At 40.2% G+C, this 26,245-nt stretch overlaps 1 protein-coding gene across 1 annotated transcript in view; it reads left to right on the forward strand.

The window, feature by feature from the left end:
* GLP1R (glucagon like peptide 1 receptor) overlaps positions 1–26,245 on the forward strand; it is a 95,732-nt gene that overhangs the window by 40,013 nt on the left and 29,474 nt on the right. The window contains exons 4-6 of the mRNA XM_061991269.1: positions 18,532–18,641; positions 21,576–21,682; positions 25,266–25,419. Coding sequence (XP_061847253.1) covers positions 18,532–18,641; positions 21,576–21,682; positions 25,266–25,419 — 371 coding nt within the window. The remainder of the gene's footprint in view (positions 1–18,531; positions 18,642–21,575; positions 21,683–25,265; positions 25,420–26,245) is intronic.

The raw sequence follows: 26,245 nt of genomic DNA on the forward strand, positions 1-26,245 counted from the left end.
CCATGGACTTAAGCAGCTTGTCCTAGGTTGCCCTGCACTAAGCAGGATGCTGCACTAGAAAAACTGCACAATCTCTTTCCAATCCTGTATGTTTTGTAATTCTTGCTTTATATTATTTTTTAAAGATGATAAGTCTTGGTAGCTTTACTCTCAGGTGTTCCCTGTTTCCATCCATGTCAGCCAAAATAGGAGATAAGAAGAAAACATTTGCATGGGAAGAATTTGTAAGACTGCAGCATTCCTTGATCAACCATGAGTTTTGCAAACCTTAAACAGCTTTTATTCTTGTTTGTGTCCCACTCTTCTTGTCTTAATGGCTGTCAGTCTTGAGCTTGCCCTTCTGCAAATCATAACAGCAAATGTAGCTCAGCAGGTTACCTAGCAGAGTGGCAAGCCGAAAATGATACAGAGAACTTTCTACATGCTCAGCAGGTATGTGCTGTGTCCCTGGTCCATCCCCACTGGATGTTAGTAGGTTCATGTCTGTACTTGCTGCCACGGAGGTGCTCACTGAACTGTAATGTTCTTCTTGCTTCCTTAATGTGGCAGCTTCTGAATCACTACCTGCATTGTGGGCATTGTGGATTGTTCAGTAATGCTTTCTCCAGGTCTTTGGATTGCTCTTCTATCTCAAGGTACAAGAGCAACTGCAGGTAGATGGGAATCTGTTTGCTGGAAAAAAAAATGAGAATAAACCCAATGTTCTTGGTGCTGTTAATTCTATTCAGAATTGTGTGTGTATGGAGATTCAAGACCAGTCTTTCATGAGACAAATCCATAGAGATGGGCCTACAGATATTTTTTGCAAAGCAATGCATGCAGTTGCAAGGTTTTGTCCTGCAGCATCATTCACCTTGTGATTGCAACATTCTTCTTCTGCCCTTTTTGCAAGTGCTGCTTATGAAGGCAGCCTGTAAAGTACAGCAGAGACAATCAACATTGTCCCACTTCTGTGTCAAATCTCTTTAGAAATGCTGAGCCTGAGATGTTTTTTGGTTGTGTTACCTAGTGTCGACATCCCTGCCAAGCTTGGTATTAGCCTGCTGTCTGCAAGGATGGGCTCTGAAGGCTGTGCTTATATTGATGATACTGAATTGACAAAAAAATGCAATATTAGAGCAAGATTTTGTGATTGAGACCATGTACCCCTATTTTCCTACAGATTTACTTTGTGATAGGCAAGTAAATTAAACCTGATTTTTTTAGAGAAATTTTTGTTTTATAGCTCACACTAAACTACTGGGCATTGGGTTATCGGCATGCTTCTGGGATATGGCCCAAAGGTTGGTTTGTTACATCATTCTTCAGTAGCACTTTGCTACTGCCTTTTTCCATCTGTAGCTGTGCAGCAAAGCAGACTGGGAATTTCACCCAACCGAAAAGCGGAAATGTGAGGATTTGTACTCATTCCTTTGGATCTTTTATTTTTTCCCTCATGCAGATAAAATTCCTGATTGGTGTGACTGCAACTGTATTAGCATTCATCTGTTTCAAGTGTATTGGTCATAATAGTATTGCTTTAACTCAAGAGGAAATTCTGAAGTAAGGATATTATGCATTATCTGAGTAATCAGTATCACACTGAACCCAAAGGACCTGAGGTTTAGAGTAGCTTCTGTTTCAATGCAGGTTAAGCCATTGTCACCGGAATGAGAAATAGGTAGCTATTGTGTCTCATGGCACAATGCAGAGGTTTGTATCAGAGCAAATGAGGAGCCCAGACACTGCTGGGATGTAACTACATAGTAGGAGTTCATAAAGTCATCTTTGTCTCTTTTGTGCGATATAAAACAGCTTTGTGCACGTAGTGAGGAGGCCATTTGGGAAAATGAGAAATAGTGGCATTAAGGCAAACAGAAGGGGAGGAGAATTTAGTTTTGGTCAAACAAAGCATTCTGTTCAGCATTCTGTAGGGAAATTAATTGACTTCTTGTTTTTCAAAGTAGTGTTTTGAACTGCTTTGAAAATATGAAGTGAAATATCTGGATTATCAAAACAAACATATGCTTAACTTCTGCCATGCCTTGCTTCCCTGCCTCCAAAAAAAAACCCCAATCCCAAATGAAAGCTTTTTTGTCAGCCTGCTTATACATCTTTGAAAGAGCAAACTATAGCAGTTTCAATCCTGTACGTGCTGTTACACTCCAGCTCTGTTTTGCTTCTGTTTGTGCTTATGCAACTCCCACTGTTGGGCAGATCTTCATGGGGAGGTGCAGGAGGGAGGTTATTGCTGAAAGGATTTGTACCTTGAAGTTGCCAGCATAGATTTTGGACTGTAGCCCAAGCTTGTTGAAGGCAAATTTCACATACTTCTGGCTGCCTTGCTCCCATATGTGTCTTGGGCCAAACCTTGCCTTTAGTGAAATCCTAGAAAGCCTACTCAGCTCGTGGAAGCAGTGAAGTTACACTGTAAACCCTCACACATTGTGCGATCCACATTGTAGTCAGTGAGATTACCATGAGTTACTACTGGAACAGTGGCTGTCTCAAAGTTCAGTAAGTGCAGAAACGTCCAAGGGGAGCAGTATTCCTTTAAGAGATGATGGGCACCTCACCTCACTGGCTGCGTACTTTTTCTTGTTACCTTTGTATAATTGAAGGCCAGCTGCCAATAGCACCATGTGGATTTGGAAACTGTGGAGCTACACAATTCATCTTGCAATTATGCCTCCTCTGGGGTTCTGATATTTTATTGTTTAATAGCATTAAATCCTTTTTAATTAAAAAACCTTCCAGAGGTACTAGTTTCAGATGAGTTACGTGAACAGTCGCCACATTAGTTGTTCCTATATCCACCGAGCTGCACAAAGACTGTCTGCAATCTGCATTAACACAGATATGCCTGTCTCAGATTCTTTTCAGAATGTTCTGAACTCTTTGAAAGCTTTTTCCTTCAGCTTAGGATCTGTCTCTGTTTTTGAGGAGTCTGACACCTGAATTGACTTGACTGTTGCTCTGTATCTGTATTGCTATCGTGTCCTGGCACTGTAGTGAATTTTGAAGCACCCACTGATTGTCCTACTTACTGTGACTGAGTTTGAGCGATGTGTCTGTTTCTTTGAAGGAAACTAAACCATAAGCTGTACCACAGGTGAGCATTGAATTCTCTAAAGTCCTGAATAGAAAAGTCTTCCAATGTGACCATATGCAAGCTGTTGGGAGGATTCCTGAACTACCAAGCTCTCATTGAATCAGGACTGTTTCTTGTGTTAAGTAAAGGGCCAGGTAGCTTGTATGCCTTTAACTGCTATTGACCATGACGCCTGAATGCTTTATAATTCTCCATGCTCTCTAGATCTGCTTTTCTACTAGCTTGAAATCCTCTCCTTTAACTAATAACTTCCACAGTCATTCACTTTTACTTGAATCACTTGCTTCCTACAATTCACTTTATTTTCTGCGTTATCCTGTCTTTACTACATTATGGGTTGCAATAGTGACACCTGCTTCTTTGTTCTCCTAGATGACCAGGCAAAGTACAGCCTGGAGACCCCTGGAAACAACATAGCTTTTCAGCTTGTGATGTAAAAGATGGGAAAGCCTCTCTGGTGGCAGAATAACCCAGCAGTAATATCAGATTATCTCTGATAGTAACCTTGTGGCTGCCTCTGGCTATCAGAGATGCAGTCAGAGTCTGATTAAATCCAATAAGTTGAAGGGTGTTGTGGAGGTCTACAACCACAACTGTACTTCCCACAATAGTTTTGCTCACTCATATGAACAGAGCTTCACGTGAGGGTGTGGTAATTTCAGGGGCCAGAGACTGAATTTTTGATCCAACAACACATCCAGGTCAGCTCTTTCTCATTTCCCCCTTGCTCTAACCTACATTTGAGACCCTTTTACCAGTACTCCCCTTTCTCTGGGGGCAGAAGACAGAACTACTTTTCCTGATATGTCTTTAGGTAGATGTGTGCCTTGTATGAGGCTTTGAGTGGAAATGAGGCATTACTCAGAACTGCCAAGTGCCAGAGTTCACCAGTTATATCATGACCATTTTTTGCTTTTAAAAGCAATTTCTCTGGGGCTTTGAGATAAAGGCAAACCTTCTTGTGGTGCAACAGAGGTGATGGAAGTTGTCTGCACAGTCCCTACCCTGCATTAGTGTCTAGCTATAGTCCTGGCTACTGTTTAAATTATAAACTCAGCAAGTTCTAATACTCCCCTCCCATGTGGCATCTTCCCCCTCCTTAAAAGCTGTGATTATAGACTTACAACATTGTAATGGCATCATGCACAGCAACACTGCAAAACTTATTCCCTGCTACACAAGCAGCAGCAATTTAAGTGTTGGAACAGGTTTTGTTTGAGATCTGAGAGACTGACCTGCAGCTGTTGTGCTCACCAAGGATGAAGGGCTGAAGAAAGAAAGAGAACCTTGTCACGTTTTTCAAGGTGTTGCCACAAGTGCTTTGGGTCTGTGGCATGCTATATGACCCAGATGAGAGAGGATTACAAGTAGTCTTTTGCCTCTGCAGGGATTTTGTATTGTTAACTGTTGGTGGGGGTGGCCAGTAGCATAATGCCCTCCCTACAGCAGCCTGCTCCTGGGCTGAGCAAGTGGCAACACAATGGGGAGCAGGCTGATGGTAAGCACTGGTTTGAGGTCAATGGAGTGATATAACCAACTTAATCTGTCTATATCTGTAAGTCTTGCTCCAGTATTTTCCCGTGAGCAGTATGGTCCCCCCAGTCTCCTAGACTCAACATCTGTGGGCCATTGAAAAACCTGCAGCCAATTTTTTCCTAAAAGCGATTTATTGCCTTTACCTCCACCCCTTGTCAAACATGGTCATAGAAGAATGATGTTCAAGCAGCTGTAATCCTAGGGAATCTGATATGCTGCAGGATTAATTCCACTGCTCTGGTTTTCTTTCCTCTCCCCAGGGTTGCCTGTGTTTGGGCACTGTTCAGAGTCAGAGGGGCAATGTGTTTGGGGACAGTGTGCCATAGTGCCACAAGCAACAAATCAGAAACAGTAAGAAGATGCTTGTTTTTGTGTGTGAGACCATCTATATGATGGGGAGGTGAAATGCCAATATCACCTGTGTAAGGCAGAAGAAAGGAAACAATGTATGTTGCTTTCTAGAGTAGTCTATGGAAAGCCCTACCTCTGAGACATTCCTGAGAGTTTTCCTTCAGATAGTTTGAAATATATGCATGGCTGGAACATTTGGTTTGGGAGACTAGGCTAAACCTTGTCTGGTTTAATCTTTCTCACTTTTTATTTAATCATCTGGTTTCATAGTTTGATATCGTGGAACCAGGAGAGTTAGCAGATGGCTGCGTGAGTGTATATCTAAACTACCTGTTTGTCTTTTTAACATGCAAGAAAATACATTTCACTTCAAATATTAGTTACAGCGAAGATATTTAGACATTTATTACATTTCATCCTTTCTTTGCTCTAATAAAACCAAGTTTCCAGAAAGCTCTTCATGATAGCTGGAAAGGGATGTGACCTTATTTCAGTGAAAAAGATGTTGCTTTGCATTTGCTAACCCATAAGCAATTTAAAATTTAGACTTCCTTGCACTAAAAGCTGTCCCAAGCTAATTGGCAATTTCATTTTGCTTTAAAAAATGATAATAAATAACTGTAGTCTTTCAAGTTCACCCTTGCTTCTGTTTGTTAGTCTCCATCTGGTAGTACACCAGAGAACACTAGAACATATGCTGCCTCAAGGGTAGCTATAGGCACTTGTGGTTCAAGCCCAGCCAGCAATGAAGCACCACACAGCCTCTCGCTCACTCCCCAAAACGTACCGCCACCTCCCCTAGGAGAGTCCCCAGTGAGATGGGAGGAGAAAAGATAACCAAGGGCCTTGTGGATCAAGACAAGAGCAGGGAGGGCTGGCTCACCAGTTATGCTTCCTGCCAAAACAGACTTGATTACTCAACATAGGAAAGAAAGCAAGAAAAGTTTAATTCAGTACCAACTAGAAACAGAACAGAGAGAAAGCAAAAGTAGAGCAGGATGATGAGAAAAATACAACTAGCCCTTTAAGATCTACTTCCCTCACCCCTCCCTTCTTCCCGGGCTCAGCTCACTACTCCTGATATCTCTACCTCCTCCTCCTCAGCTGCACAGGGAGTGGGGGTTGCGGTCAGTCCATCACAGATAGTGATGCAGCTTCTTTATTCTCAGAGAAGGAGGATTCCTCACATTCCCTCCTTGCTCCAATATGGGTCCCTCCCATGGGTTACAGTCCCTAACAAACCTTGTGTGAGCCCTTCCCAAGGGCTCCTCACAAATTCCTCCAGTGTGGGCCTCCTCCATAGCTGGCACAACTCCAGGAACATTCTGCTGCCAGATGGCCTCCCTGCGAAGTCACGGCCCCTCTGCGCACAGCCACCATCCCTGGCATGGGGTCCTCCATGAGCTGCCAGCAGATCTCACCTCCACTGTTACCTTCCACGAATTGCAGGGAGAGAGCTGCCATCTCACCATGGTATACAGGGTGATCTTTGCTCCAGCACACCTCCTCCTCTCTTCCATCACTGCAGTCTGTGTGGTTGCTTCTTTCTCCTCCAACTTCTTCCACCATCTCCACCCCCCTTTCTTCTATTTTGGGGTTTTTTTTAACTCAAAAAGGATCACAGAGACACCCAGTTGGCTCAGCCCCAGAGGTGGGCTTAACTAGGGGCTAGGGGAAGTTTTGAGCAAGTTCTTACAGCGGCCACTGCTGTAGCCCCTTCCCCATTACCAGAAACAGCTCCACATGAACCCAACACAGCACTGTTGGAAGAAATAATTTTAAAAAATCATTAACAGATGGATAAGACTAATGTGCATCTATTGTGGTCCATGGAGAGTGCCACTCTCCATTTTATTTGTTTAAACAAATGAAATATATTTTAAAATAAATTGCTGGTTAACTTCAGCTTGAGGTACATGCAACAGAGCTGTGACTTAGGAACTTTCAGCTGAGGTGAGACATGTGTCTTTCCTTTAGGGACAGTGAAAAGCTATATGCTCTGACTCTTCTTCTGCTGCAACCAACACATGGGCATTCCTCGTCAAATGTGCGATAGGAACAGAGAAGACTTTGCATATGACCAAACACCAAAGTGCATATATGGGTGACGAGAGCAACTGCTTGCTGTTCATGTGTCAGGTGAAGATTTAGCCACCTGAGGCCCTCTAAGTAGCGTTTAGTTTTCTGCATTGATGGGCATAGCATAAATGCTGGACAGCCTTGCTGTAAAATATCAACTTGCTGTGCTGTGTCTGTGGGGGTTAGGGTAGTTGCCAGGACTGCATATTTTCCAGCAATTTTTCAGTTATAACTGTATAATGGTTTTGTTGTGTTAAAATAATTCCTTGGGATGTAGTGTCAAGGATATCAAGGCACACCTCTGCAGAGACGTGGCTGAGCCTCATTCTGTGACTGAGAAGTTGTCTCCAGCCAATCTGACTGCAAGTAGGACATTTAAGAGAGAAATATACACCGTTACACCCAGAAATATACACTGTTACACCCAGCTGCAAGGAAGCTATTGGACTCCACCTGTGCCTTGCCCATACTAGTCTAGCAGGTAGCCTAGCTTCCAATAGACATGTCTAAACTCACTCATTACCTTAAACATCATCAATGATCTCATTACAGGTCCTGCATAACTGAAATATATATTATATACTCACTTTTATTTGTCCATGGCAGCAGTTTACTTTGTTAAACAGAGGGACTTTAAACTTTTCTTTACATTACTGGTATTACTTGAGACCTTGCAGTTTTTAATTACAGCGGACAGTGAGTAAACTGAACTAATTAAAGGCCTAAATAAACGTAGTGCTTGTGTGTGCTGCATAATTAAATGCCTTGCTGAAAACAGCTTAATATCTTTCTGGCTTACTTAAATGTTGATAATTAGAAAAGTATAGATTTTTTTTTTCCCAAAGTACCAGTGATGGGATAAAACATAAGTTCCTTGTCTTCAGCAGCATAAGTGAAGAGCAACTTGCCAGAAGAACCATAAGACCTACAGCTTTCCTCTTCCCCACTTTTTCAGTAATCCCTGGCACTTCACCTTTGGGTGATGGGAAGTGCTCCTCCTGTACCCAACCTATACATGTTCTCTTCTGTAATAAATACACTTTGATGCAATAGTGAGCTTAAAGGTTGCTTCTTTGTCTCAAGATCCTCTGTTGAGTTTGAGTGAAGATAAAGCTCAATCTACTTACATACTTGTAAAAGTAAATGCTTTATGTAAAAGTGAATCACAGGCTTGACCTCTCAAGTTATTAGCTCTGTTTGCTCTGTTTGAATTTTTGATAATATTTTCATTTGACAGAATAGTCACACAAAAAATGTGGGCTGACTTATATGACTTAAAAGGTGTCTATATGTAAGTAATCTGATTCTAGAACATCCTTTCATAGCATTTCACAGATGCAGCTTTAACTTGAAAATATGCTAACCTATACAGTGATTGTACTTGTTAATCATGCACAGTTTTATTTATTTTGTGCTTTCCCACTTACATGTTTTGCAGGTAACTTTCCCCTTGAGACTTTAGTAGGCTAGGTCCCTGCTATGAGTATTTTGAAAGAACGTCTAATCCTCCTCAAACACTCCCCAAATGTTAACTATTAGGATTCCCATATATCACTTCAAATTTTATTTGAATAAGACCAAAATTTCTCTGGGCAACATGTTTATGAGAGAACCTGGGTACATAACTAGTTCAATGACAATAATAATGATAGTGGTGGTTGGCACCCGGCTAGACTCATCTGACCTTTCTGGAATTAATTTACTTTTTGACAACTGGAATGAGCAGGAATGAATTAGGCAAGAAGAGGATCAAGTGCTCATCACCATATTTCCTCTAAAAGCAAAAAAACCCTGGCTTCTGCACACAGAACCTGCCTGATAGTTGTCCTGGAACATAATGAAGTGGAGCATCAAGAATTTCCTTTAAACAGAATAAAAGCGTGGGTAAAAACGTGGAAAACATTGCGTTTGTGTGGCTGATGAATGGCAGTGGGCCTCTTTAAGGTCTTAAAAATGTGGAGATACAGTTGACAGTGGATAATGATGGGAAAGATTGCATGTTGGCAGGAAAAGTTTAAGTCAAAAGGATTATATGTTCATCCAAATACCATGCAAGCAAAGAAAACTGAGTGGAAACAAAAATAGAATAGAAAACTTGGGAAAGATCACCAATAGAATGGTGTAAGAGTTTCTGATTTTTACACTGGGGATAGACCCCAACTTTAAGATGGAAGATAGGAATTACAGATTGACTTTATAATGGAAAGGTAAATCCAGACATAACGGCAGCTTTAGCAATGGACTGGAAAGACAGTTGTTTCCATAATAAAAGCATCTGATGCCTTTTTTTATTATTATTATTTGTAAGAGTTTATATTAGTCATTTATAGGTTTGTAGAACTTTGCTTGACTGAGATTCAACATGATGAAAAGTCTGTTTTAAGGCTTACATTTTTCAATAACATTATTTCAAAACTTTGTCCTACATTTCAGCATGTGGATGAAGAAGCAGAAAACATCTACTCTGGTATTGGTGATATACCTGTCGCTGCCCACAGGGATGAATTCCTTATGTGTGCTCCCTAGACGTCTTAGAGTTTGTATTTAACAGTCTCCAGAGGTCGTATGAGAGCAGAGCAGCAGTCTTTTCTCCTCAAATCGTGTGTGACTGTTGGGCCAGACATGCTTTTGACACACAGGGTGAGCAGGACTTCTCATGCCCTTGTTAGCTGCAGTAGGCTCCAGATCAGAGAGCAGAGGCACTTCATTGATTTCACTCCTCCTCACTGCTTGAATGGTGCAGGAGGATCTGCACCACTGCTTGGATGGTGCTGGAGTGAATTGAGGAGGGCTGAGGAATCAACCAGTGAGAAAAGACATTTGAGAGGATGAAGTCAGGGTGCAATTTTGTTTAGTTATAGTGGTTCTGGAAAACAGCAAGTCAGAGAAGGAGCTGAGAGTGGAATGGGAACGTAGAGGGGCAAGAGTCAGCAGTGGATAGGTAGATCAGCAGCCTAGAAGTAAGTATTTTGAGCAGCAGGGAGGGTTCAAGGAGTAAAGCTGAAGAGGTGTACCAAGGAGGGCAATGCAAACAAGGAAGAAAGAGGAAGAGTGTGACAGTAGCTAAAAGGAGAGGTGTAAAGGAAACAGAAAGAAGAGAAAAGGGTTGGGAGAAGAAGGCAGAGAAATGTTAGGATATATCTGCTATGGAGCTAGAAATCAATATCCCTTGTTGTGTAGCAGAGGAATGCATTGGCAAAGCATGGGGATATATTGATGTGAAACAGGGCTGTGTCCCAAGCAGTAAAATAAAGGGCTGTATTTCTTTTTATACTTGAGCTAGCTAGGTTTGGAGTTTTACTACATAGTACTGCTTCTTATCATGTAGATGCAGCTTGTATCTGTAATGCTAGGCCTGCAGATTATAAGACCAACATCTGTAGTAAAGCCTATACCAGTTGACATAATTTTTATTTACAGCTTCAGATCCTTTAGTTCACATATACAGAGGTGGTAAGCCTGTAGCCAATTCCATAGTGTATAACTTGCTCAATAAAAATCTACGTCTTCATTCTTTGAAGTGCATGAGAAGCTTCATTGTATTTGTTCTGCTTTGAAGAACCCACTTCCTTCACTTTCTGTAGATAGTGGGCAGTACTTAACAGAATTATTTTAATCTCTAAATGAAGTTTGATGGTTTGGGTTCCTTTTTATGATGTGTTTTGCAGTTGCCTGTGCTGAAAGCTTCCAGTTGTTTAGGATTTTTTGGTTTATCTTTATAACTGCCCTGTGAGAGATGATAAATTAGAATTATTGCATCATTGGTTCTTTATACCATTTTTTTTGGAGGATAACTTAAAACTGCTAATTTCTTTGTTGCCAAAGAAACACAGTTTGTTTGCAGCACCTGGCACTGGTTTTAGCCTGCATCTTCTTGAGCTTCCTCTTTTGCCCAGAAGCTGCATCAAACAATTGATGTTTATTTGAATGTGTCCTTTCCTGTCCCTCCTAGCTGTGCGTATTTAACATACTAGTGATCTGTTGGTTTTTTGTCAAAGTTGTTTTTCCTTGCTTTAGTTCAGCAAGCATTATGCTAATGATTTGTCTAGTTGTTTCTTTTTCTTTTAATTTGTGTTTCTTTCACTGTCTGCATGTTTTGTTTATTTGAAGGGTTTCTTTTGCTTATTTTTATAAGTCCTTGGAGCATGGGCATAGTAAAATAGATCCCTTCCTCTGCCTTCGGAAGGCTTCAGTTATGTCTTTTTCAGCCTTTTAAAAAGGCTTTTTATTGCTTTTTTTTTTTCCTTCTCTTTAACATCCTCTAATGAGACGTCTTCTATTAATTACATTAACTAACTGATCCAATAACTTTGAAACATAAAACCTCTTAGTTTATCATGCATTAAACTTCCAATCATGTTTGTTGTTGCAATAAATTTATTCCAACCCACTTTTATTTATTCAGAACAAAACTTTTAATGATGCTTCTTGGTATCTTACCAAACCTTCACAAAGCTGTACCATTATCATAAATACTTGTTTTTCATAAACAACTTTCTTTTATTACATTAATTTGCATATCTTTTATAGTTCATAAACACTCTCTATTAAACCTAATGCAGACATACATGCGTGCATTTTTATGAGTTGTTTTTTAAGGCACATTTCAAAAAGTTGTGTTAGGTTTCAGTGTGGTCTAGAATCTTTAATTCAGCTCTTCCTGAATACCAGTTACTCAGCTGAAATGCTTGGAGAGTATAGCTGCTTTTAGGGTAGTACTCTGTGCTTAAAAAACCTGTTGTTTTTTAAAGAAGATATTTTAATACTTATGATGTATAGGGTTACATCTTAAATGAATGTATTATGATTTGACATGGTCTACTTTGCTTGCACAACCATTATTTGCCATCATTATGCAAGTAATTTTTAATTATAAAGATATATTCTACATTTTTTACACAGATCTCTTATTCCTTCACTATGCAGAATGGATCTGCTTTAGAGATATGTAGGAAAGAGGCCTCTTCTGTGCAGAATTGTTGCCTCATTAACTGTGAGAGTTTGTGCTGAGTGAGACAGTATATTGCAGAGCTGCCAAGGATGTTCTCCGCACTAGGAGAACTGAGTACTAATGCACAACAAATTTTGTGGGTGCATAGTTTTCTTTGTTGTATAAATCCAACTTTGCTGTGTGATAGGAATATGGTTGTTTTTTTTTTTTTTTATCATCTGTGTGCACACATGAGATAATAGCACTCAGTGTTTATTAAGGACCTGAATTATTGGTCATTGAGTGAACCATACAAGTAAGAAAATACTCTATTTGACATAGACTTGATTTGGTATGCTTAATTATGACTTGACATCTCAAAATGGTGATGATCTTCCTCTGTTCTGTATCCTGAATGAAACAGTGGATCCTGTTGGGAAAAATGTATGATTGTTTATGTAGAAACAGTGTTACTGGGTGGAACTAAAACCTACATAAGTAGTTTTAGTTTTACACTTCCTGATTCTTGAATGTTAAGTTTTGTTATGTTAATTTCATTTGAAAATTAATGCTTTTGAGTTAGAATTTATATGTAAGCAATATCCTTCAGGTGATATCAAACAGCATCCTCTCCATATGCAGAGTCTCTGTGCTTTTGATAGCAGTACATAGAGTTCAGTCACTGACAAATTACAGGGTGTGCGGAGTGGGCTTGTGCAGCCTACGGCATGGACTGCACTCAGCTGGATCTTTCCTTGCACCACATAAAAAGTGTCTGCTTGGTCTGTGTAAGCTCACATCCATAAGAGTGTGGATCCATCCATAGGAGTGTGGACACGTGACTCCTGTTGCTCTTCTTCATTGCAGTAATTGCTTTTTTTAATTGGAGGAGGCTGGAGGAATTCTTGGATCTGTCAAGCTAGGACCTAGTGTTGGGGAAAATGCACAGTAGGGATGTTTGGATCTATTTCCCCACCTCACCCAAACCAATGGCTATAACTGAAAATTATTATCTTCCTCCTGCAAGAACTTGAAGTGACCATCAGCCTTTCTGCCTGAAAGGCAAAACACACGATGTAGCTGGTTTTCAGGGTTTTTTTTTTTATCATCACTAAAGCAAAGGGGTTGGGATGACTAATAGTCTATGAGGAAGGAGGAATGGTGGAAAGGGATGGTAAATAAAGTACTCATAGTTAAATTGCCTATTGAGGTAATACAATTTCGAACGATGTGGCCATGAGCATAAATGCACATTTTGATAGATGTGATTCCTGGACAGTAGTGCAGGCTGGAGCTGCTCAGGCTCCACAGAGTCTTCATGATCAGGCTGCATCCTGGTGTTGTGTTTCCAAGGTCATGCTCACGAGAGGGTGCAGGAGTCCTAGGTTTAGCAGCACCAGGACTGGGACTGAGGGACACTTAATAGCAGCTTTTACCATCAAGAGTGGCTCCTTCCAGGAGAGTAGTGCCCAGGTCATGTCAAATGATAGCTGAACAGAGCTGCTGGTAAGGACACAACCTCCTAAATTCTGATAAACTGGGCAAGTTACTCATTCCAGGAACAAACCAGTCTGCTTTAAAGACTGTTATGATGTGCTTATGCTACAGAATCCCTGTTTCATGGTGAAAATTGTTACTCTTTCCAAAATGTTTTTCCTACTGGAATAGAGAACAGGTATTAAGAGGAGAGGTCTAGGATACTTGACATGCTGCAGTCAGACTAAATTGTGGTCTCTCTTGTTCTTTTTCTCATTCTCTTGTGTCTCTGCCTGAGTAGAATTGATTGGATAGGACATGCTGTAATTTGTTTTTACAATGAATAATGTTCCAGTGTAGCCTCAGGGACAGTTGGGTGAGTAATCTCACACTGACCTTGACATCCTGACGTTATGAAATAAAGATCAGGTTGGTTGTTTTAAGCAGAGAAATACTTTAATTTGGTTTTATTTCTGGTAAAAGAAGGCTAATAAGGAAATGTTTGTGAGTCTTCTGCCCACACAATGACATATTTTCTCCATATAGAAAAATATTTAGCTAGTTGTAGCATTTTATTTGATTTACAGGCTCATCGGAGAACCAGATAGTTGTTATTAACTTCAGTGCTAACTCTTGATCTCTCCTCTCTGTCTTTTATCAGTTTAAAAAGACTGAGTTTTGGGCATCAAACCATATTTTAACATGTAATTCTAATGAGATGTGATTGACACAGTTCAGATAGAGTGGTGTCATTAAGTTGCTGTTCTAAAGGTTGTGCAGCTTTGTGAGTGAATGCATTTAACTTACAGACTAAATAAAATAAAATTCACTATGCCCTGGCTATAGATGCCGTTTTCTTCTGTTTGAGGACACACTTCTAGAATGTAATAATCAGTGTGATTCGAAACATTGGCTATGTGGTAACAAAAAGCATTTCAAGCCAGGAAGAAGGTATTATAGGATAGCAATGAGGCTGCTACCTGTGGAACCTTCAAAAAAGATTTTTCATCATGCCAGTCTATTGGAACTGAAGTTGATTGTTGTATATTTGACATTTTCACTGCATTAGAGGTAAGAGGGCCTGAGTCACTCTGCAGAATTCAGGCATGGACAAATGTGAATAACCCCTGACTAAACCACCTGCAAGCAAGAAGCTGAAATTGCTCAGCAGTTGAGGGGGAGGCTGTGTGCGTGCCTTCCCTCTGTCATGGCACAGTCAACCTCAAAGCATGTTGTTGTTAGTTTGCCTCTGTAAGTATTAATAATTGAATTTCTTTTCAGCAGTGGCTTCATATGAAAGCTGAAGGAAATGAGATTCCCGGTGAGCTTTGGATCATGCCCACAGAGAGGAGAGAATGTGTGCAAATACTATTGCTTTATCCATTTTGGGAGGTTGAAGATATCTGCCATCCTAAGCTATGACCAGCTGTGCAGAGAGGGAGTCGTAAAAAGTCCATGTGAAAAAAATGTTTTAAGAACATTTGTAGGCAGCTTTAGTGCAAACCACATGCTTTCCTCTGAGCTGTAAGAATGGTAAGATACTTGCAGTGCTTGAATCAAAACGTCCCTGATTAAAAGCCAATGGATCCCTTTGAAATTAGTTGGAGCTGCTTTCACTCCAGTTGGAGCAAAGATGAGAATTTGACTTGTATAGAAAACAACAAAAAAAAGAAGATCTGAAGTCTCCACTTCAGGTTTTTATCAATTATTTTGGATGCACACCAGAGCAGAGTTTCTGGCTTTGAGACTGCTCTCCATTCCTCTCTTCAGTGAGACAAGACCAGGGAAGAACCTTTAGTTCCGTTGATGTCTCTTCTGAGCTGTCAATCATTAACGACCTTTTTCTTCTGTTCGCGGTAGAAAGTGTCAGCGTTTGATGGAACCTATTGTCCAGAAAATGAGTAGACAGAAGTTGTTTGCCTTGTGCTCCTAAGAAATGGAGAAACTGGGAATGACTGCAGGGTGTAATGGCTTAGAAGGGGCCTGCTCCAAAGGCTTATCTGCAGCAGCCATGCATATATCCACTGCTGAGCCCTTCATGGCCCCTAAAGTAAACTTCTGGCGAATGGGTCTGTGTGTGGCACATAACTGAAAAGAATCTGTTTCCACAACAGTGAGACATGTCTTTACATTCCTGAGAGTAATTGTCTGCCTGCTATACATCAGCCTTGTGCTCTGTTCACGTCATGGTTTGTGCGGTCTCTCAGCTCTTTTGTGGATGTCTCTCTATGTATCAACTCTGCCTTAAAGTCTAAATTTTCTTTTTTAACTTTTTCTATCTCATAAACATTTTAGATAATAAATGATTCCATAGACCAGAGGTATGAGCTCTCACACTCTCATATGCAATCTCATCTGTTTGAATCTTGGTTTGATTAATCTTTTTGCTTCTCAAGTCTCATCCTGGTTACAGGTAGCCCAGTTGGTCCTTAGCTGCCTCTGGGTCCTGCTCTGATCACCACTGTTTTGGTGAGCAGTGAAGTGCCGATAAGCTGACACAGCTGGCTTGTAGCTACCCAGAGGTCTGTAAGAGCCGTCAGCCCAGTTTGTCTGTGACTCCAAGATATGGCAGGTCCAATGCTACAATTACATTCATTTTTCTTCATATCTAAATGAATTGCTTTGTCTTTCTGTCTGATGGCAAATTTCGTGTTTCTTTTACTGTAAACTCTTCCATTCTCTGATAATGGCAGGCTGCAACATACAACAGATTTTCCTCATTATTTCAAAAGAAGTGTTATCAATAAAAAGAAAATTAAAATGTGTCACAATGATTTGGAGAGAAACACACCAAGGCTAAGCTTTCATCCCAATTAGACCTTGACAGTAAGAAATACTATTCAGAGTTTTAGACACTGTAAAATAATGGTTTTTTCTAAAAAAAAAATCAATACTCCTTTAACAAGTTTGTGGTTTGGGGATTTTTTAGGAGTAGGTGGATTTTCTTTTCATGTGAGATTGTTTTTTATAATAATTTTCTCTTGCAATACTTCTTTGGTTATAGCTCATGCAATGACAGTCAGACTGAATTTCTGAGTCCTATGGCCCCCCTGGAATTTAATTATCTGGATTTCACCTTCATTGGATTTCAACATACAATATTTACTGATTCCTGGTTCCTAGAGCTGCCTTTGCATAGATGTTTTGAACAGCTGACTTCAGTTTGCTGTCCATTAGTCTTGAGGGGAGAGAAGTGATGCTTTTCTACTTGCTGCCCTCTGTCACATATGGGATCCTTGACGTTGTAGCGACATCCTGATCAAAGGAAGTAGGTAATGAGAGCAGGTGACAAAGCATTCAGAGGATGTGAATGTATATTTTGCGTGCGCTGACCTATTTTTCCTTCTGTTTTTGTGTAAACATATGCAAACAGATAATCCTTAACAGTAAGGAGAAACCTCCACCAGGCATGACTTAATTTGTATATCACCTTTATATTGCCTGTTAGTGATATATAATCAGTAAACTAATGACAAAAGCAGACAGACTATGAATACCAAAACCATTATCTATTGCCATTTAGCATACTCGTTGGAAGTGGTTTATTAGAATTTTAATGTCTATATTATTTTTCAAACCTCATTCTTCACTTAGAGTACCTGCTACTTGGCTACTTCTGACAATTATCAAAGAAATTACAGTTGGCAAATAATATGCAAATAACCTACTGGTTTGATATAATTTCAAATAAGTTGTGTATTTTCCCATTGAACAGCAATGCCAAGTTCTAATGAGTTCAGGTTTGCAGTAATAAGGGAGCTGCAGCAGACAGGACTGGGTTTGAGTAAAAGCTGTAACTGAGGGTACTTTGATACTCATGTAGAACTGGATCCTTCTAACTCGACTTCTTGTATCTCAAGATGTTACAAGTGCCAGTTTGCAAACGTTGCCCGAGTAGAGGCTAGCGCTGGTTGAGGGATTGACCTAGCATTGCTTTTTGAGGGGTAGCTTTGTAACACACAATAGATCAGTTTACTGGATCAGAAGTGTGATAAGAAGTGGTGTTTGCAAAGCAGCTGACATCGTTATTCTTGCTCTGCTCTGATACAGGGATAGCTCCAGATTGCTCATATACAACTATTAAGTTCATTTGACTTCCCTAATACTCCAGACACCAGAGAGAATGTTTCTTTTGATATACTGTGGTTGAGTGCTCCTTCCTCTTTTGTACTTTTATTTTGTTACTTCAGTCTAATGTAATTTTATTATGAGCCATTTAATTATACCTGCTTTTACAAGATGAAGCCACTAACTGCTTCTGAAAGGCATTTTATTTATTGATGATTTTGTTATTGAAACATGTAGACAGAAGGAATAAAAAGTGTACATGAGTAGTTCAGGCACAGATTTACAGCTTCATTTTGTAGCACAGATATTTGTATAGGCATTTAGATTTGGGAGAGCTTGTGTTAGCATACCCATTGTGAGGTTTCTCTGTCTCTGGGTTTGCATGATCTCAGGAAAGAAAAAGTGCATTTACTCTTTGTGCACCACCTTTTCCCTGTGAATTCTGTAGCTCAGGCTTAACGTTTCCAAAAATTGGTATTTGGCAAAATCTAACATTTCAATGAACTGGAATTTATGCAGGTTGTAAAATCTCCATAAAGATGGTGACAACTATTTCAGACTGTTGTTGCTGCTGAGCAGTTGCAATTGTCCTGAAATATGTGCCGTCTGCTCCCTATGCATCTATGTCTCCCCAAGCCACTCCCTGGCCCTGAGGACCAGTAGCAGTATCTGCTGTGGGCAGGGAGCAGATGAAGCACTCCCTCAGCAACATCCTGAGCAGCATTTCCCCTCCAGCTGGGAGAGTGATCAGTGGGGAAGAATTATAGAATTGTTTGGCTGGAAAAGACCTTTAAGATCCTTGAGTCCAACCACTCACCTCACATTGCCAAGCCCACTACTAAACCATGTACCTCAGCACCTCATCTACGTGGCTTTTAAATATCTCCAGGGATGATTGTTGTTGAAGAATGTTGAGCTGAGCCCCAAACTTCTCTGTGCACCTTGCCCTGCGAGCAGACTCTCCTCCTGTTAACCCCGTGTCTCATTTTACCTCTGGCAGTGCTGCACGGGCAGGTGTACCGCTTTTGCACCCTGGAGGGAACATGGCTGCTGAAGGAGAATTCAACCCTGCCCTGGAGGAACCTGTCTGAGTGTGAGGCCTCTGACCAGGTAAGAGTTTCCATGCTGCTGTTGTTGAAAATCATAGAATCATAGAATGGTAGGGTTGGAAGGGACCTTTAGAGATCATCTGGTCCACCCCCTCTACAGAAGCAGAGCCACCTAGTTCAGGTTGCATAGGAACATATTCAGGCAAGTCTTGAAAATCTCCAAGGAAGGAGACTCCACACCCTCCCTGGGCAGCCTGTGCCACTGCTCCGTCACCCTCACAGTGAAATAGTTTTTTCTTATGTTTAAGTGGAACTTTTTGTGTTTCAGCTTCATCCCATTACCCCTTGTCCTGTTGCTAGCTACTATAGAAAAAAGGGATGTCCCAACCTCCTGACACCCATCCTTTAGATATTTGTAAATATTAATGAGATTCCCTCTCAAAACAGAAGAGAGGGAGAACACAGTCATTGATGCCCACGTGTTTTTGTGCTATTAAAATAATCTTTGCTGGCTCATCCTGGATGCTTCACTTCAGTGAGCCTAATGGAAAGGGAGATCAGGCTTCTTCCCTTCAACAAAGGGGATGTGGAGGACAGACGAGAGCAGATTTAAATGTACATGGAGACAACAAGAGAAGTGAACCAGGGGGCAGCACAAAGGTTTCATCTGCAGCCGATCCAAACTGGAGGAGTGACCTAATGTTATTCCTTTGCTTTTTATTCCATTGGCATGTCATTACAATACAGTAACTTGTTTCTTTTCTCTGTCTTGTTAGTAGCTATTAATATGATTAAGGTGAACTGAACTGAGGGATATTTGCTTTTCACCTTTGAGCAAGGGGCAATCCCTGCTTTTTATTTGTTTGGGGGGGTGAGTCTTTTTACCTTTATGTGCTATGGGCAATGGAATTAGGCTTGTCAGTGTTATTTTCTTGCCCTAATGCTTTATGCTCTGCAGGGAACTGAGACACCTGGCACCAAATGAAGGAGAGTTTAGGGATTTCCAGGGGATTTTTGTCAGTCATTGGCGTCAGCTAGGGCACCGTGTGCGTTCCCATGACACGTGATACCATTACTGCTGTGAGCCTCCAAGGGCAATGCTTTTCCTCACATAAATTGAGTGCACTCTCGCTGTCCCGGAGTACAGGGAACTAGTATGTACCTAGCCAAAACTGTCTAAGTATATGGAATTCTCAGTGCTGTGGGATCTGTGTCCTCTGGAGTTCTACTTAGTGTGGAACTAAGAGATAACTAATCTGTCTCTAAGCTCTGCTTAGTGCCTCATTCTTCAGATGGAGTAAATGGCTGCAGATCAGAAGGAAATGGGAAAAGAGAGTTTCTAATTCTCCAAATATGTGAAATTTAACTTTTTATTTCATTTGCAGCCTTATTCTTTGTCCTTTACATGTTCTGAGGTATCCCAGTAGAACATATTACCTTAATGTAAATGTGAGCCTTGTCGTTTGATTTTTCCATGTTTGCCATTGTGATTACTTCCAGACTTGTGTTGGGACATGCCAAAGAGAGAGATGCTTAATGATAACACTTGGCCATTTGTCACCTGCCTCCAGCTTTCCATGAACTGATCTGGATTCTGAAACCCTGCATACATGGTGTCACTCCTTGAAACGTGAACAGCCCTGTTTGGTTTTCTAGCTGATGTATATAGAGCCCACTAATTACCTACTTTGGCTTATGCATGTTGTACACAAGAATCATAGAATCCTACAGTGGTAGAATAAGAGCTTGTTTTGATAAGTTTGCTGTGTGTTATGATACAGCTGTTGCTAAAACAAAATCCAAACGGTTTGTGAGTGAAATAACATTGTTTAAAGTGTGATGTGGTTTAGATCTGTGTAGATGTTTTAAACTGTTAGGCCTTGATAGTTTGTCTGAGCTTTGTTGCTGAAGAGATTTTTCATAGGGCAGCTCTCATATCATTCCCTTTTAAAAAATTAATCTAGCAAATCCCTGAGGAACAGCTGTATGTTCACCTTAAATCCTCCTGACTGTGCAAAGTACATCTAAATAGACGTACTTATTTCTGAAGTACAGTGAATGTTCCTTCTTACAGCACAAGTCTCTGGAGTCAATTGCAGAATTAGCAGCTTGAAGAAGGGAAGTAAAATGCCTGAGCCTATTTAGACAAAGATACATACTTAGGAATGAACCAGAATAGAATGTATGAATGTGCCTCAGAGGCTGAGCAATGAGCCTATATTATAATTCATACTTGCCTGTAGTTTTTCAAGTACTTCTCCTCTCCCTGAAGATTTTGGCCAGGACTTGCAAGCAAGGGTCTCAGTGGTCATATCTCCCACCGTAAATTTGAAGAGAGCTCCAACCCAGGACTACTGTGGCCTGTGTTGGGTCACTCCCTCCTCGGGAGTGCTGTACCACCCAGGTCATGAGATGGTGCTGAGCTATGGCTTATTACCAGGAGGTTGCGCAGTTGAGGCAGAACAAAGACTATTTGGGAGCAGAAAAGTTTAGTTGCATGAGTGCAAGGCATGCTTTGCCTTAGAGTCAAAGAATGGGAACTGGCCTCTTTTATTTCTAAGTATAGATGTAGCCAAAGGACTCCTCTCATTACAACAGAAGGAGACTTTGGGTGTTCAGGTCTGCAAACACCAACTTCACCATTTTTACTGCAGGGTTGAGTTGTCTCTGTGCTTCCTGCCATCTGTTAAAGACTTACTTGTGTGATAATTCATGCCTCTCCAATATTATTATTAAATAATGACACATTATCTATTTTCTAGCCTGGCTGCAAAACCCAACTGTTTGAGTGCACAGCTGGGAGCAGCTGGGGAATTCAGATTAAATTTTTATTTCTGATTTGATATGTGCATTTAAACTTGAAAGTAGGAGAATTACTTCTGGTTATAATTAAGAAAAGTTAGAAAGCAGCTGGGAGGAAAGAACTGGAGCCCATGAGCTCTCTTTTCTCCCCTCCTTTTTTTTTCTTTTTTCTTTCTCCTTTATATGCTCTCAGGATGCACCAGAGGAACAGCTCCTGAATTTGTCCATCATATACACCATTGGATATGCTCTTTCCTTCTCTGCCCTTGTAATAGCAACTGCCATTCTTCTTGGATTCAGGTAACTGGCGAAGCTCTGGGGAGAGTGGAGAAAAGCTGTTATGTTTTTCAATATGATAGTATCAGATTTGACAGAAACATTGATAATTTTTTTCCCCTTCTTCCATCAGCTCATTATTTCTCTCTCTTATGTCACTTTTGTGTTCCATCCTACAATCATTTCTTCTCAAAGTGCAAGTAAAACTCCTAAATCTTTTTAGTGTTATGTGTACAAATGTGTGGAACAGATGATTTTACCAGCTGATATATTTTGTTGTGATATTTTTATATTTCAAATAAATTTCCACTGGAAGAGATGGAAAAAGAGAGTGATTCCAACATTCCCTCATAGTGTCACCATGCAAATGAGGCACTAGTCCAGGGTGTGAGAGGACATTTAGGACAGAAATTTTCATCTTGCCCTGCTTGGAATTATACAGAGCATAAAGCTCAGTCTGTCCTATTTCCCAGCCCTCACATGCAGGGTGTATTTCATTGAAGAAATGGATTTTTGACACAATTTACCTTTTTTGAAGACTTTCTGAAATTCTTGTTTCTTTCGCAGTAATGAAGAGAACCTAATTTTGAAACTTGAAAGTTTTTTGTGAAATAAATTACTGTCACCTGGTCAGATTGGTGTATTGGGTTCATCCAGGTATGCACCAACAAGTTGCATGGAGTGCATAAAAATTAAAGGACTAATAGGACATGTGCCTATTATACACTGAATAGGTTTGGTTAACAAAAAACAAAAAAAAACCCAACAAAGAAGAAAAAAACCACAAACAGCTTTGGACTCCAACAGAGTGATTCTTTTTTTTTCCCCTCTGTAAATGCAAGAAGTTTCTTGATTCGATCCAGACTTTCCTGCAGTTTGGGGATGCTGAGCACAGGAGACTGGCATTTAGAAAGCACAAAGGTATGATCCCACTCTGTTGTGGGAAGGAAGTCCCTCTGCCATGAAGTCCTTGAATCTGCTACTGTATATAGTCAGGTCCTATCATCTCTCTTACATGCTGATGAAGCTTCCTCCTAAAAACATATAGTTTGCATTTCCTGATACTCTTACTTGAAATCAGGACAGGAACCTTTAGTGCTCTGATCCTTAAGAAATTTTCTTTCCTGACTAAAGAATTCTTATTGCCAGTTAATGATCATTTGCCCTGGTACCACCCCTTTCTGTTGGCAAGGCAGTCCTTCTCCTTTCCTCCCACCTAAGTGTATATACCCCTTATGTATTTAAAAATTTCAGTCATATCTTTTAGCTTCTAGTTTCCAAAACCAAAATGATACAAGCCTTCTAATATTGTACTGCACCTTTTAGCATTGATTTTTCCTCCTCCTTCCAGTGGAGAAGCATAGGCTAACAATCTCAAAGATTTTAAATGACTACAGAAATGCAGGGACGTGCTCACCCTCTGTGAATGCCACGTCAAAGTTACGATTTGTATGTGTTGTACCTGCACAACTGTGGGACTCATCTGACAGAACACCAGATGGTCTTGAAGTCTCCAAATGTTTCCCAGGATAAGTACTTTCTCCTTGTTTCAGCCATCAGTGACACTTTTTGAGGTATCTTAGCAGCTCAAACATAAAGGTCACAGAGCACAGCCATATACTTTTTGAAGGAAGGAAAGAAGGATGCGCATGGTTTTTGGCAGGGAACAAAGAGCAAGTGTGTCACCAAGAACTGGTAGGAGAGAGAGGAATGTTGATGTCTTGACTTCTGTGGAGAAATTCTTTACCCTTTTTTCCTTTAACTGTGAAGCAGGGGTGGAGAAGTATACACACTTGTGTGCTTCAGATTTTGAAAATGAGATTTCAGAGACGTTAAAGGGATGGAGAGCCCCGTTAAAACTATGACATCAGTCCATTTTGTGCTTTCCTATCTAAATTGTCTATCTGGAGACAACTTGGTTCTGGATCTCGTGAAATACATTAGACCCACCTCTATGTGGATTGCAGTTACTGGATTCTGACTAGAAGGCTCATGGCCTCTCCCCAGTAGCTGTGCAGCCTCAACAAATGGAGATCAAAATCTAACTCAGTGATACCAAAATGCTGATCTTCTCCCCTTTTGTAATTAGAAGACCTTTTTAAGTTCTTGGCCTACAGAATCACAGAATCTTAAGGGTTGGAAGGGATCTTGAATGATCATGTAGTCCAACCCCCCCTGCCAGAGCAGGGCCACCTAGAGTAGGTCACACAGGAACTCGTCCGGGTGGGTTTTGAATGACCTTCATATTTGTTTTTTAATAATGAAAGAACAAAGGAAACAATAAATCTCTAATGTCCAATTTTGCATCTTCTGAAAGAAATGGAAGGGAGTCCGTAATTTCAGTGATGGAAGCTGAATTAAGCCCAGAACTTTATGACTGAAATAATTTAAATAACTTGCATTGCCGGTAGCAGAAATACTCGGTAACTACTTGCAACCTATTTTCTTCAATTGGCTAATTTACATAATTTTTTCAATCAGATTTAAATGTGTAGCAATTCTGAAGGATAGTGACAAATAAATTCAGGGTTAAAGGAAAATAAATACTAATCATAGGCAAGTTTTGAAAGAAGCTATTCCTTATAAGTGATGCAAAAAATTCTATTTAACCTATGAAAAAAATTCTCCTTCCTCTTCAGTGCAAAGCTGATAACTTACAAATCAAGTTTATTTTTCTACACAAATTTATAGAGCAGTAAAAATAGACATTTAAAGAATAAATTCACTGAAACTCTTGCTGGAATGATTCCTGTTTATCATGTTACCTGTGTCTTTAGCATCAGAAAAGAAGCATACCTAGTGTAATTTCCTTTGAAAAAAAGTGTGTAAAAACCCTTGTAGACCTGTAAAAAAATGTTTGTGGATAGGGCTAGTGAAACATTGGTGACACTCTGCAGTTGGATACCATTTACATGAGTGCAGTTTCTTTTGCTGTCACTTAACATGCTCTTTTTTGACAAGTAGAAATTTTATTGTCTTCACAGCTGGCTGATAAAATTCAAGAGGATTTTTTTCCTTTGGTCTTTTTTTTTTCCCTTTCAATTCTGAATGCAGAGGTGAAAATTCTGTTCTGCAGAAAGTATTTACAGTTCCCCCAGGAGGCAATATGAATACAGATTTTTCTTTTGTTGTAAAAGCAGTAATTTACAGGTGGATGTTTTTTCATTGTGGGTTTGAACACAGACAGAAGCTGTGCTGCACACCAATTCCTGAGTCTTGCCAAGATAACCCTGTACAGTGTCATTGGGGTCAACTCAAAAAGATTAGATTTGGCATTATGTGAAACTTTTTTAGTCCTTTCAGATGTCTTCTGAAAATTATGATTACACTTTTTAAACTTTTATGATATTTTCTTTTCCCTGCACACTGATCTGCTGATTTCCCCCAAACTTTCACACTTAAGGATGAAGTTTTGAATGTCTTTTATTTGATAGCCATTTATTCCCAAAGACAGTTTGAAATCATTATAGCCATTCTCAAGTTATGGGATTTACCTCTGGTACCTCCTGAGTTCCAACAGGGCTCGTTATTCCCACCCTCAGTCCTATGTGTAATGTTGCAGCTTTTGTGTAGGTAGTGAATCATGACTGGTTCTTCCATTTTACAGACATCTGCATTGTACGAGGAATTATATTCATCTGAACCTCTTCACCTCTTTTATCCTCCGGGCTATATCCGTCTTTATTAAAGACTCGGTGGTGAAGTGGATGTACAGCACAGCCACACAAGAGCACCAGTGGGAAGGACTTATCTCATTCCAGGTAGGTGCAGACACTGTAGTGGTTCTCAGGATATTGGAGTCATCGCTGTGGTGTGTCTACATGAGGGCAGGTAGTTTCATTTTATACAATGAGGAGTGTACAAAATGCTGTTCTTCAGTCCACGGAGTTTCTCTGAAACCTGTAGCACAATGTACGTGGTTGTTGTTGTGCAACCATGGGCGTGGTACAGGTAAATAATTAATGCTCTGGCATGTTTCTTTGCCTGTGGGATGTTTGCTTCTACTAGATGGAGGAAACACGAAGAGGTGGATTTTTGATGTATAGACACAAATGTCCATATGATACAGGTTCAGTTCTTCTAGTAGTGACAAGAGGACATTCATTTCCCGAAGCCAGGACCTTTTGTGATAGGACTGTCCATCATGTATAATGACCAAATTAATTGGTGGTTCTTGAAGATCTTTCTAATCTGTTGATAATGGAAAAAAAAAGGAAGCATCTGTTTAAAGTGCAAATTTGAAAGGAAGAGGCTAATTAAATGTGAATTAATTGAAGGGAGAGGATATACAACTGCTTTGTGAGTAAGATAAGAGCATGCCTTGTCCTCTTCAGATTTGAAATACAAAATGTACGTGAATGTTCAAAGAAAGGGATTTTCATTATCTGTATATTCCTACAATTCTACAGCATGGGTGCAGCATTTGCTGCTACAATATGGAGTTGATGTGTCTTCTGATGCTTACCTATTACCCATCTTTTTTTGACACTGCTTAAGCGCTAATACCACATAGTGAGTCTCATATAGTTTTGCATATGGTCTCATTTGCAATGTATCAATTGGCAGAAAATAACATTGTAATAGTTT

This window comes from Colius striatus, chromosome 2, assembly GCF_028858725.1.
Source record: "Colius striatus isolate bColStr4 chromosome 2, bColStr4.1.hap1, whole genome shotgun sequence".
NCBI lineage: Eukaryota > Metazoa > Chordata > Aves > Coliiformes > Coliidae > Colius > Colius striatus.